Here is a 13410-nt window from a genome sequence, read left to right as displayed (position 1 = left end):
AAGGGAGCATAGCCTTGCATCCAAAACAGTGCTCAAAAACGTAAATGATAGCTGCTGTAATAAAGGCCAAGGGTGGACCAACAAAATATTAATAATACTGTATGAATTATACAACAAAATCGATTAAATTACTCAAAGAATTTCATTTTTTTGCACTGAACAAGAAGAAGACATAGAAAGTAGGGTGCCTAATACTTATGGCCAAGATTGTAGGAATATTAAGTTAATTTTCAAAAGAGATTGTTCTCTTTAACAAAGGCATGAAACTATATAAACTTTGCAGCTGTAATTTTGATAATTTTTTTTTTTCAAGTACATCTGTATTACGATTCGGCATATTATACATAGTTGATGAGATTAAGGACTGTAACTGAAGTTGGACCGCTTTTTTTTTAGTCTGGTATGCTTCTTGGGAATTCAATTTTCTGGTTTAATAGTCCTTTTTTATTCTCAATATTCCGTTTTATGTGTTATATTGACCCTATCACTTACATTTAATCTGTAGCGACCTTTGAACTGGGCGCTCTCGTTTCACCGCCGCTCTTTACATTCTTTTTTGGTGGCCTAAAGAATTGGTTATAGATGAAGTGCCCTAAAAACCAAGGCACCAATAATACAAATCCTATATAATTGAATGTCTTATAGACGCTGAACCATTTATCGTAGCTCAAAAACACAAACGGCACTAGACACCAGCCCATTCCGACCAAGGTATATATTTGACGTAGAATGAAAATCACAACCTGGCTAGGCGTGGATTTGACTAGATTGCCCTTTGGTCCATTGGCAAGTCCATCATAAATGTTGGAAATCTGAAAAGGATGAAACAAAATTCTGAAAAAAAGTACATCAGGAGAGAGAGATAGGATGGAATCTACCTGTCTTTCGAAAGTTATTGTCAGATATTCCATAAAAAAGGACATATAATAGCCTGTATGGAATCCATGCCAGAGTGCCAGAAAGAATAGTGCGCTCGCATAGCTGATGGTTCGATTGTTTAAGAATTTCAGGCGTTTATAGACGTTCTCAGCGACCCAGTGATTTGTGTTGACGTTAAATGAAAGGACATAGTGGCCAAGTTTCGAGGCTTTTTCAAACATCTCTAATTTTATGTTGGAACATGCTGACCAATCTTCTGAGCCGTCTTCTTTGATTCCAACAAATGATAAACCTGGAAAGACCAAGTAGAATTGAAGGGTTCATGTTTGGTATTTGAACAAATGGACCTACCAAAGCACGTTGCAGCTCCTTCCGCCAACAGCCAGCATGATACATATTTATATAGCGCCAATTTACCCCATATGGCCAGCAGGATATACTTGTGCCACCAAACATATGCTTGGAATTCTTCTTCCAAGAAATACTCATCAGGTAGAAATCCCGCTCCAATTTGTCTAATTGCTAGATAAAAGATACCCAAACCGAATCGGGTTAGACCACTTCTTACATGTCCTTTATATCGTTCAAACTCCTTGTTCATGAAGCGTTCATAGCGACGAAATGGAAATTGAGGTCCGACTAAGCAACACGCTGGGAAATATGTATAGGCTGTAATCTCAAGTAGTGATGGAATTCGCGTCAGAGCTGACTCTTTTTGATCCTTTGACAAGCTTTCGGGTTTTTTCAAGCCGTCCGCTATGCTGAATCCTAATCCGATTAAACGTAAAACTAGAACACAATGTGGCATTGTCCAAATGATATCGTATTCATCGCTCTCGGTGAAATAATAGGCCAACAATAAATAGGCCATGTGGAATATGAAGTTGATAATGACTAGATGTTTTGGCTTTGCGTAAAGGACATTTGCAATCACATAGGTAAATAGGATGGCAATTAGACTGTGATAGACATCAAAACCATAATTGAAAACAATTAATAGGAAACCGCTAATAGCGAAATATATATGTCTAATTGTTGTAGATTGTTTGTACATGAAGTTATGATAGACTAGAGCTAGAGGGTAGCCTGGAAATTAAGGGAAAAAAAAGATGTTAAATATGAACTTCAATTTATGGTTTTGTAACGTACCGACTAGAATTGAAATAAGCAACCGTAATGCTGGCTCCGGGGCGCCAACTGCTGCAGCTAGACTCCCTATCAGGAAACCCATTTTATTTTGTTATCTGGATCCTGTTCAACCAATGAAACCTAGGACACTCTCAGCTAATTTGTCGTTATTTTTTTGGAAACCTTTTTCTAGTTTTTTTACCAATTATTCAATCACAAATTCATTCATTCAAACTCACAAGAAATTTCAACATTTTGAATTTGTATTTTGTTTACTTGACATAACGGCCAAACCAAAGGGGGCCGAAAATCGTTAAGAGTCGCGCACTAAAATGATTCCATTACACTGAAAACAAACACTCCACTCGTATTTTGTTATTTGGTATTATCCAGCTAAGAATTCAAAGAGGACTGTATTGATTTATGTAATTATTTTAAAACCCGAAATTGGATCAATATGGATGACCTTGCCTAGCACTAACGCACGATTCCGACTAGTATCCAAAGAGAAGGAATTTATTATGGAAAATCCAAAGCCTCCTCTATTGGACTATTCAAATCTTCATAGTGCACTTGGATTGAAGCCACCTTGGTTTCATCAGTATTTCAGTTAGTTGACTGACTACTATGATTAACGAATTTTCTGTGACTTAGTTTTAGCTTGAGGAACCCGTACACTCTCGCTAACGTTACGACAACAGCACTGGGGGGCCCTACAACGGTCCACAATGCTAAATAAAATCTATGAAGCCCACGAAATTCCCTCTAAGATAATCGATTCGAAAGTGCTTTTGAAAAAAAAAAAAAAAAACCTGCATTTGCCCCATTGCATGCTATTGCTTATGATGCAATCATTCAAGATACTTTGTCTGCATATACATGTAAGACACCTCTGGCAGGTATGAGAATGTAATCTGCAATCATTTGGTTGAAAGCTCGAGCAGCACCCCAGCTAGCTATATATATATATCCATTACATATGGGTTCATCCATGTTTAGTTTAGAAGGTGATGTTTCTTTATAGGTTTCATCGCAACAAGTGAAAGCACTCTCTATCGTGTTCCGGTTTTTCTATAAATATCGAAATGCATTTATTAGTTGTAACCAATGGAGCGACGTTAACTGCTGGTGGTCAAGTTACTTAATCATGGTCGGCAAAAAAATGGTTTCATAATGGTTAAAATTGCTATCGTATGAAAGTCAATTACGAAGAAAGATTTTGCGCGGCAAATATTGATGTTTCATCAGAACAATGTCCTTTGAAATTTTATGGAGACGAAAAAGGCTTGCACACATTTGATCGCGACGGGAGTTGTGCGACCCAAATTGCGCGTATAAGGGTTGAGGTTAGTGCCTCGTTGCCTCGCATTTTTCTAAGATTCCCCTTTTCCCAAATGGGGTTTGTAAAATACAAGCTTTGGCTTGATTTATTAGGGTCCCTGACTTTAACAATTCCTCTTCTATTATACTCACCTCCGTAGTGTGGTGGATTAAGGTGAGACAAAAACGTTTTCACCGTAAACTAGCCACACTGCAAAGATCTGTGTGCCATGAGCACGACATCCGGCTCAGCTGTAAACGCATTACTCAATTTGCAGCCCCTGGATATATTTATTCAAAGCACTACAATGAGAGCAGCTCATAGACTAATTTGATTAGATCTGGGGGAAAACAACGGACGTGGAGGGACAGAGCATTGGAAGAGTTACTGGGAGCACTGAATCCATGCTATGCTAACGCGAAGATAAAACAAGCTCTCACAGCTTATGGTCTGTGCAGATGGACCTTTGCCTCGACATGTCCCTCATGTGGTAATGTGGATATACGTTGCTATCATTAGGCCGATGTTCGTTTATGTATCCGTAGTGTGGTGGGTTAAGGTGAGAAAAAAGTATTTTCACCGTAAACTAGCCGCACTACAAAGATCTGTGTGTCTGGGAATCATTGGCGCCATGAACACGACATCCGGCACAGCTCTAAAGACATGATTTCTCGAATAAAAACGAGAAATGGGCTGTTCCTTTTAGACAGTATCCAATGGTTTTTCAAGTCTAAGTATATGCGGTTGAAGGGTAGGCACATCGCAATCTGCAGTGATAGCCACACGGCATTAAGGACGTTGGGATGGAGGAGTCCAGAGTGCCTATTGGGGGATACGAACCCATGCGTACAAAGGATTGCTTAAACCTTACCAAAAAGAACCTCCGAATCATAGTGGGAATTCTCACTGGTCATTGTCGGCTGGACTATCACCTAGGGAAGCCAGGGATATCTACGGACACTGCCTGCAGGTTCTGTGAGGAGGAGGACGAAACCTCTATGCACGTCCTGGGACAGTGTCCGGCACTTGTGCAAAGTAGGTCGATACATCTGGGAGAACACTTAATATCAGATGCAAAGCTGAAACTTCTGGAAGTGGGGAACATACTAAAGTTCCTAACGGTTACAGGCCTACTTGAGATAATATGATCAACAGGTACACTATAATCAGTAAAAGGGGCACAATAGTTCTTCAATGACGCGGTGCGACTTTCCCTTAACAGAATAATAATAAATTAAGGACGTTGAGTAGTCCATTGATCACCTCGAAATTCGTTCAGGAATGCAAAAACCTTTTTGAACTCTACCTCTCGATTCAATACAGTGGAACTACTCGGGGTACCTGGTCACCTGGCATAGAGGGAAATGAAATCTCGGATGCTTTAGCAAAACAAAGTTCCATCTCCCCCATCCAAGGAATCAGCAATTGCAGTATCATTAGCATTGACTAAGGCTGTGTTATCAAAAACTGGGAACAAGCTTCCCACAAATGCAGGTGGGAGAGACTAAATACTGCTTGACACATCAAACTTTACCTGCCAGAACATGTGTTCCACAAAGTGTATCCTGTCGAAAAGCAGAAGGAGTTGCAGGAGTTTTGTAGGCATTCTGACAAGCGATAATTCACTAGCTGGACATATGTTCAGAATAGGAATAATTCAAGATGATACGTGTCCCTCCTGTAATGAGGAAGCCACCGCTCTCCGTGCCCCTGCGTCTAAAGGGTCCCGGATCGATGGAATTATCTTATGCAATGCACGGGTGCACTCTCCTCTGCTACTTTTGTTGGTCGGATTAGGGGATTTCATCCGGACCTGTGGGAGTTGCCCTGAAGTCGGGATTCCAATTTTGCTGTAAATTCGTAATCTTTCACCAAATGTCCTTTTCTCTAGCGGAATTCTAGTCACTGCTGGTTCAGTTTGGCTGTTCTGTTGCGTTCTCTCTATTCTGTTATTTCTAGAGCCAATTTCGTTTATTTCTGATTAAGATTCAATTACAAATTCCTGCCTAAAAACGTCTAACGGGAAATGTCCATTGAATAATACTTACATATTTATGAGGTAGGTAGGTGTAGTGGCCGCTTCGAGGAGCCCAATTAGTGCTATGATGTGCTGCTTTGATGCCACAAACTCCTCACACCATGACTGCTGTTATGAGAGCTGGAAGGCAGAGTCCAGTCACTTCAGATCTCTAGAGCCAGCTCGTAGCATTCACGAATGAAAGCAGCTCTCCCATCCTGCAGCTGGGAATCTCTCTGAGGTCCACAAAGGATAGTTTGCCCAGTCTCCGTAACCTGACTCTAGCTAGAGCTGGGCCTGACGGTTTCTCCTTATTCTCCGCAGCTTTGGCAACGCGAATTGTAGAGTATGCCGAGCCTGGCGACAGTGCCCCGTGCAGACGACCATAATCTTGTATGCCTTTCCACGCGCCTGGCACAGGAGCGCCCGTGATCGGGTTTTGTTATAAACGGGCCAAATCCTTGACTTGGGACAGTTGGTGAGCCTTCGTCATCTGAGGCCCGCGGCTACTAAGTATTGCGAGTAGATTCCGCCCTTGACAGTCGCCAACGAAACACCGACTGTAACCGCCAAAGGACTGCCAAGAGCAGAGCCCAGCCTGGCCAATCCGTTAGCTCGCTCTTTCCGCTCTATGTTCCTATGACTGGGAACCCAGAGGAGGGTAATTTTGACCGTACTGCCCGACCGCTCGGCGCACTTTTGCACTGCCCCGCCAGCCTGGAGGATGTCGTCGATGAGTCCAAGGTCGCATCGCTATTACTTCCACTTAGAATACACTGGCGGAACCTAGGAGACATACGACTCGGAGACACTGTCTCTCTATTCGATAAAACCCCCACAACGACTCCACAGACTATTTTTGGTCTCTCGGTGAAAAATACTGTATGTATGCCGCCGGTCTTTCACTCTGCCCTGATTGGAAAGTCCACAGCAAAGTTTTTCGTGAAGTTCTGCTTGTATGGGGGGCATAGTCTGTGGGGAAAGCCCAGATTTCCCGAGGTACTTCGTTTGAGATGTTACTATGGCTGGTAGGGCTTCGCTGTCCAGCATCCGGACTCACGTAGTCTGACGGCACTGCACGCTACAACGTATTTAATGTGGAGATCTAGGGAGAGGAGATACAGGAGTATATTGAGAGCATCTGCCTAGCAAGATTGCGGAACTCCGGTAGCACCTGCACACGGGATCCTTTAAATCTTATTTAGCTTCGTTCTATTGTACTTTTTACTCAAAGATACCATACAATAGAGCCGTACGTTAGGGTGGAACGCATCACAGCTGTGTACATCTAGAGAACCATCCTCGACCGGAAGCTCCATTTCTTTGCAAAGGTTCCCTTGCAGGCGTAGAAGGCTATACAGGGCTTCTCAACCCACAATTCTATGCTCAATTCTCAATTTAGCTTTGGATCGAGGATTACACCCAGGTACTTTACATTGGAGGAAAGAACTAATCTTTGCTCATTTAGTCGCCGTAGGTGGAATTCAGGTACCCTTACCTTGGCGGTGAATAGCATCAGTTCTGTTTTGGTTAGGTTTATAACGAGTCCACATGTTGCGGTCTGCAACGCTCCTTCCATGATTTCACTCATAAGGGAGGGAAACATCTCTGACACTAATATCACAAAGTCGTCGGCATACGCCACCACCTTCACCCCGCTGCTGTCCAATGTACGTAAAATTTTGTCCATTACTATTAACCAGAGAACCGGAGAGATGGCGCCACCTTGGGGCGTGCCTCCGTTCACAGCTTTGGTCAAGTGGTTGCCTTCCAGATCCGACTGGATTATCCTGGTTCTTAAGCTTCCGCAAACCCCCCGAGCAAGGCTCTGACTCACAGTCCTCCTCGCTAGCGGGAAAGTGTGTTTGTACCAGCAGCTTCAAGGTTTTACTAGAAGATTCCCTCCAAAAGCCTTTCGACTTTTTAAGAAAGGATGGGCTTTCATGTTGCTTGGATATAATCTTACTGAGCCTCGCGGATTCACTGGTGTTTTCGATGTTCTGACAATAGTCCAACCAAGACCGCCTCTTGGCGGTCCTGATGGCCGACTTGTACTTCTTCAGGCAGTTCTTGTATGGCTGCCAATATTTATATCTGTAGCGGATGTTGAAGATTTCTCTGGTCAGCTTCCTGTGGCTGGAGAGAACTGTACTTAGTAGGGGCACGAGACTTTAAAGGTGATATCGAACGTCTTTTCCAGAGCCTCGACCTCTGTCTCCAGTTCGTCTGTCGTGCCAATCTTACCGAATTCCCCACCGGAGAGTTTGTTCTTAATTACTTAACCAAACTGTCCCCAGTCGATCCTCCTGGGGCCTCTGAAGGGTTTGGAGACCTTTGCGGCGAGATCTAGACTGAAAAGTATCCAACTGTGATCCAAGAAGAATCTCTGGTCAGACACTCTCCAGTCATCTACCCTAAGAATCCGGTTGTCGGTTATTAGGGTGATATCAAGGACCTCCTCCCAACCGTCACAGTTCTCTGAACTAAAGAAATGGAAGGTTGGTGTGCTACCCCTATTACACACCGACAGGTTTGAAGTAATAATAAAATCAAAGAATGACTCACCTCTCTCGTTGATTTCCGAGCTGCCAGAAAGCATATACCTTGCATTGGCGTCGCAGCCTATCAACAGGTTAGCCTTCTCCGGATGATATTTCATGGCATTGGTTTAGCAACACCAGTTGTGGAATGCCACTTCATCCAGGTTGCGTTAATATGTGTAGAAATTTCATTAAGCAGTTCTCCATTGGTTGATAGCATTGACCCGAGATATTTAAATCGTTAAGTTCTGGGCAGGTTATTGAAGCTGACAGCACTGACAGCAAATATACCGAGTTAATGCTGTCAGCTAATGGAGAACTGCGTTATGCTCCTCACATAGGGAAACACAAAACCTTTTATACCTGAATTAGTGAATACTGGCACCCTCACGTAACAAGCATGACCTGGCTTTCCGATCCATTGAAGTGCATGGGAGATTCGACTGTAAACAAACTTATTCTTGGTGTGTTTATATTAGAGGAAGTTAGAACTAGTAAGGGCAGATTGTATCATAGTATCTAACGGAATAAATCCACTAAAAAGATACTTCTCTCGTTTACCTCAAGGGTATCGTTCTCTACAACTATTGGGAACGTTGCCTCTGCGTAATAGCGCAGACTGGAGCAGTCGCCTACTAGGCATCTACACATAGGACTGTCAGATCTCAACAAGCATTCGCAAATTCAAACAAAAACAAATTATCGCAGACGCTTGTGACGCATTCACAAGCTTGGTCCCCAAAATCAAGCCAAACGTTAGGGGAGGTTTGAAGTTTGAGGGAGTCTAGCATGTGAACCTGGTACTAGCTTTCATTGGTTTGAATCTAATCTTCGAACTTTGAGTAGACTACGAGCGAATGGTGTGATAGTGTACGCAAGCAAGGATCAGAGCTACTACAATAATATCAAACATCGAATTTACTTGTTATCAGAATGAAGTGCGGAAACCAGCAACAAAAAAAAACCCAAGCCGTAAAACATTCATTGAGGTCAATAGCACACGCTGTGCGCTATGAGAGAAGTACTTTAATCGCATCAGACTATATGATTCAGATTTTAGATATTTTTGTTATCTGAGGCAACTGAGAAGCACAAAGAACACAACGCTATGCTGCATACTACAGCGAATTGTGCTGCACACACTGTTGTCTTTCGCATACAAAAACTCACGCAATAGCACTAAGAAAGGTTTCGCTTGCAACACAAGGGTATTATGAAAATCACTCGTTGTCACTTGATAGATTGTTAGAAAGAACCGACGCGCTCCATGTGGTGACGACACGGGGTCTATACTATTATTTCATTACACGTGCGTTGTTAATTTTCTATTATATCCAGAGTTTCATGTTCAATTATCACCTTATTTTTCAAAATATCACAGTCGAAATGCTATAAAAAAAACGAAATACAGCCAAACCCGAACTTTCCCGGCTCTCACTTAATATTTTAGGACGCAGGAGAAACAACGTCAAGAAATGTACACATAACGCAGGCAATGATGAGGACGGGGGCGGGGTTGACGGCGGTTATCATAGCACACCGAATAGTTTCGTATGCGGGCAACTTTGTGTGTATAGACTAGGTCATGCGCATGAAGACCAGGTCCCCTACTAGTAGTTACTGAGAGGTTTCTAGTTATAGTTGCAGCATGTTTACGTTGCGAAGGCAGACAATGCGGTGGCTGGTCCCACGGTTGCAGATCAAGGGGATGATTCTGCACTACGTCATAAAGAACTATTGTGCGTTCTCGGTAGTTATAATAAGCGTGTCACAAGCATATGCATCATCGGCTCTAAAACTGAGAAGAATTTCAGGATATCGACTACCTCTAGGTGCCTTAGTTTCTTGTCTGATACTAGATATCCTTCCAGGTCCAGAACATGTTAGTCAAACAACAAAGATTCCGGGGAATCCCTAATAATCCAAGGTCACATATCAAATTCAAATCATATACTTTTAGCAGTGTAATTTCTGTTTAGTGAGCTACTGTGGCCTCCCAGCGGGAAATGGATGCATCAAAAATTAATGATTGACAGCTGCCTCGAGAGGGGTAGATGCACTCCCTTTCCATGACACTTCATTTCATATTACTTCCTCCCAGATTCCAAAAAAAATCAATCCTGGATGCATCTAATCATTTGCTCATGGGCTGAAGGACATCATGCCTATCAGACTACTCCCCGGAAGCAATATAAACACTTTGTAATGTCAGCGCAGCTTTTAGGGATATCGAATTGGTGGAGGAGAAAGAGACAGCCCTGCACTTTTTATGAAGCTGCCCGGCATCCTCAGATCTCAGACTAAGACACCTTGGCAAGGTTTTCTTCAATGAAAAATCTGCACACTCTCTATCTCTGGAAAATGTTCTCAAATTCGCTAAAGCCTGCAAACACCGTAGGCGGGAAGCCATTGAATAGGCAATTTACGGGGATAGTACAATGGGCCTAACATTGGCCTGAGTCCTCGGAGCTGTGGCTCCCCCCAGTAAACTAAACTAACCAAGCTTCCTTAAAAAAAACCCAGAAACATAATTCACTCCTTGATTCCAGTAAGATCCATTGCCATTTATCCTAGATGTATCTTTAAAGAAGCGCTACCTTTAGTTCCCACTGGGATTTGACTGCGTACTCGCAACGTTAACGCACAACCATGATGATTTCCCCTTGGTAGTGAACGTTTTTTGTTGGTAGATAAAGTGAAATGGGTTTAACGACGGTTGCTTATCTGCAATGGCATGTTCAAAACGTGTTTAGTGAACTAAAGTATAGTGTGTCAAAAAAGTAATCGTCTGTTTACATTTTCCGCGATTAATTTACGATTTTCATAGCTTAGCCTCTAATGAATGGCGACCCTAATCGTCATGTGGGAAAAGAGGCAGACGATAACAGGTGCCATGGGGGAAAGGAGTTCGGAGCGCGCAATGAGGATAGCTAGCGTATAATCGATTTTGCGGACACCCATGACCTTGCACTTATGAATACATAATTCATCAAACGATTGTCTCATCTTCCTACATTTTATAATGGAAACAGTAAAACGCAAATCGACTATATTCTCATAAGACGCCGACATTTTACTGATTCACTGTCACTGATTGCAAAGCCGTTTATTATGAGACCATCGTACCTCAGCATCGGCTATTGATTGCCGTCCTGCGAAGTAAGCCACCGATAAAAAAGTGTGAGGAACGCACTGGCCCGCCGCGCATTAAATGGTGGCGAATTCTTGAGAAAAAATGATCTCACTCATGCGATTACCGACCATTACGAATGTGGAACAATCGTGGAATCAAATGAAAGACACGATCCACAAAGGGGATCTGCAACCCTTGGGATCACCAAACCGGATAAGCGGTACATCAACCGATGTTAAAATGAAGGTATGTGAAAAGAAACGCCTCTACCACGAATTTCTCGACGATAAAACGCTGGCCAATTGGCAAATTTATAAGAATGCCAACCGGGAAGCAAAGAAAGCCAGTCGTTGTCACCCGCGCGGACCATTACAAAAATCTTTATGATAAACTGGTCACTCGGGATGGCGAGAGAGATCTGGATCGACTTGTTAAAAGCCGCAACGAATGCACACAGGATATCGAACACCTTTGTTGCGTTAATGACAAGAACGGTAATTTGCTTACCAACCGTCGAGCCGCAACAGATAGATGGTGAGAATACTTCGAGCAGATTTCATCGGAAGAATTTGCTCATCTTCCACTTCCACAATTACACATTTGGACCAGTTCCACCTGTCAGAGCGGCTGGTGCTCAGAGGTGGCGGTGAGGAAGACGGGGCGGCAACTCTGTCGGCCAAACCAAAACCAAGTGGCCGAGAAGAACCTCCATAGTGGTGGCACCGAGAGACGCTGTACTCAGATGCAGTAGGCGAATGATCCAAAGGCCTAATCAGGACGATCAGACCCGAATCTGCACGGGGACTCATCTGAAGTGGCAATTTGATCACGAAACCTTACCAGGGGTATACTGGTACCATGGGAACCGGGATAGCCCCTGGACTCTCATACTTGGGGTGAACTCCCGTTGTATGTGAGTATACCTCGATTGTTTGGGGTTGGACCCCTAGTGGGAGCTTCATGGGGGTTATTGGTTATGCTCAAGCGAGAAGAGACCTTCGGGCCTCGGCGTGGTGTTGCGTTTCAACACGGGTGCCGTACTCCTTAGTTCGGTAGAGATTTAGGTAGGTCTTGCATCCACCAGTATGAATGCTAAGCCATGCACTTGGTATAGACTGGTACCGTTGTTGCTTGTCTCAGCGGGGCTCTGATTGTGGTGACAACATCAATCCGTGTCCTAAGAAGACCGTGGGATTAAGTCATCCAGACAGGTGCTCACGTTAAACTCTCAAGGACTTAACTGTCAGCGCAACTGAAGTCGAGGAGGCAATAAAACGAATGAAATCGGGGAAAGTCACAGGACCTGACGACATCGCAACCGGATTTATCAAAAACGGGGTGCGCAGGAAATAGTGGCCGTACAATGCGATCCATCTGCTCGCTCTTAAATGAACAGGGTTTCCTTAGAGCCCCGATTTTTCGGATTAGCAGTTTGTAACTGAATCGCCACGAGTCTCCATTCACCTCGTCGATCAGATCCTGCCAGCAGCGAGCTTTTCTTTTCTTTTCTGATTTTTACTCTGTCACTATGGTGCATGCCTCCTCCCGCTGCGCTGCGGAGTCTGCTTTTGGGTGATGTGTACTCTCTCACTATGGTACATGCCTCCTCCCGGTCGCTGAGACGTTCTGTTAAGCGGCGGAGCCTGTGGCACTCCTTCCGAAGCTCTTCGATTTTCACTCTCCACCAATACATAAAAGGTTTGCCACGTCTCGATGCCCTCCTAGGCATGCAGGCTCCGCAGGCCGTCGTTATCAGGTTCATAACTGAATTTACGACAGTGTCGGCTGCAGCGTCACCGCCTCCAGGAATACCCTCCGACGCGGCCGCACCTGTTCCAAGAGTTTAGACAAACCTCCCGGCGTTCACCTTCGCGACGTTCCATGCACCGAAAGAGCGCCGGGGTGACGTACGCCGAGAGTTTGTGTCCATCATTTCGAAGGCAATATATTGATGGTCGCTTACCCAGAAGTCTTCCAGAACTCGTGAACCATTCACCAGCGACACCAGTGATTCCAACGTGAAGGTTACGTCTGGGATGCTTCTCTCGCAGCCCGGGTGGATCCGGTGTTTAGAACTACCAGTCCTGTTCTCGCCGCCATTTCCAGAATTCGTTTCCATCTGGAGTCTGTGTGAGGCATGCCCTATTCAAGTGTCCTAGCACTGAAGTCACCCCGGCCAGAATCTGCCCATCTATGCCTAAGATAGCGTCCTCCAAAACATTAAGCATGCGTCGAAAGAACGGGATCGTCTTATTCGGCCCAGATGGCAGCGGTACCTGATATGTCAGGAGGCCATGAAACTGGGTCCTTGTTTTGGTACTGCTCACTGATGAGTACTAAATCGGCTTTGGTCTCTGCAGCGAACTGCGCTAGCAACTCGTGAGCGGTTGCA

At 44.1% G+C, this 13410-nt stretch overlaps 1 protein-coding gene across 6 annotated transcripts; it reads right to left on the bottom strand.

Moving 5' to 3' along the window:
- Nucleotides 1–271: 271 nt before the first annotated feature.
- Nucleotides 272–9448, bottom strand: LOC119660887 (lysophospholipid acyltransferase 5). 6 transcript variants are annotated; one of them, XM_038069809.1, is made up of 5 exons: nt 9056–9448; nt 2029–2418; nt 1231–1965; nt 879–1171; nt 272–812 (listed from the first exon to the last, which is right to left on the bottom strand). In XM_038069809.1, exons 2-5 carry the CDS (start codon nt 2108–2110, stop codon nt 495–497), a joined length of 1428 nt encoding a protein of 475 aa, XP_037925737.1. In that variant the 5' UTR covers nt 2111–2418; nt 9056–9448; the 3' UTR covers nt 272–494. The 6 variants fall into 6 exon arrangements, with proteins under 6 accessions (XP_037925737.1, XP_037925736.1, XP_037925739.1 ...); XM_038069808.1 differs by having other exon boundaries at nt 2029–2400; XM_038069811.1 differs by having other exon boundaries at nt 2029–2353.
- Nucleotides 9449–13410: the final 3962 nt, after the last annotated feature.

This window comes from Hermetia illucens, chromosome 7 (genome assembly GCF_905115235.1).
Source record: "Hermetia illucens chromosome 7, iHerIll2.2.curated.20191125, whole genome shotgun sequence".
In the NCBI taxonomy this organism is placed as follows: Eukaryota; Metazoa; Arthropoda; class Insecta; order Diptera; family Stratiomyidae; genus Hermetia; species Hermetia illucens.
This window is presented reverse-complemented; position numbering and strand designations above follow the sequence as displayed.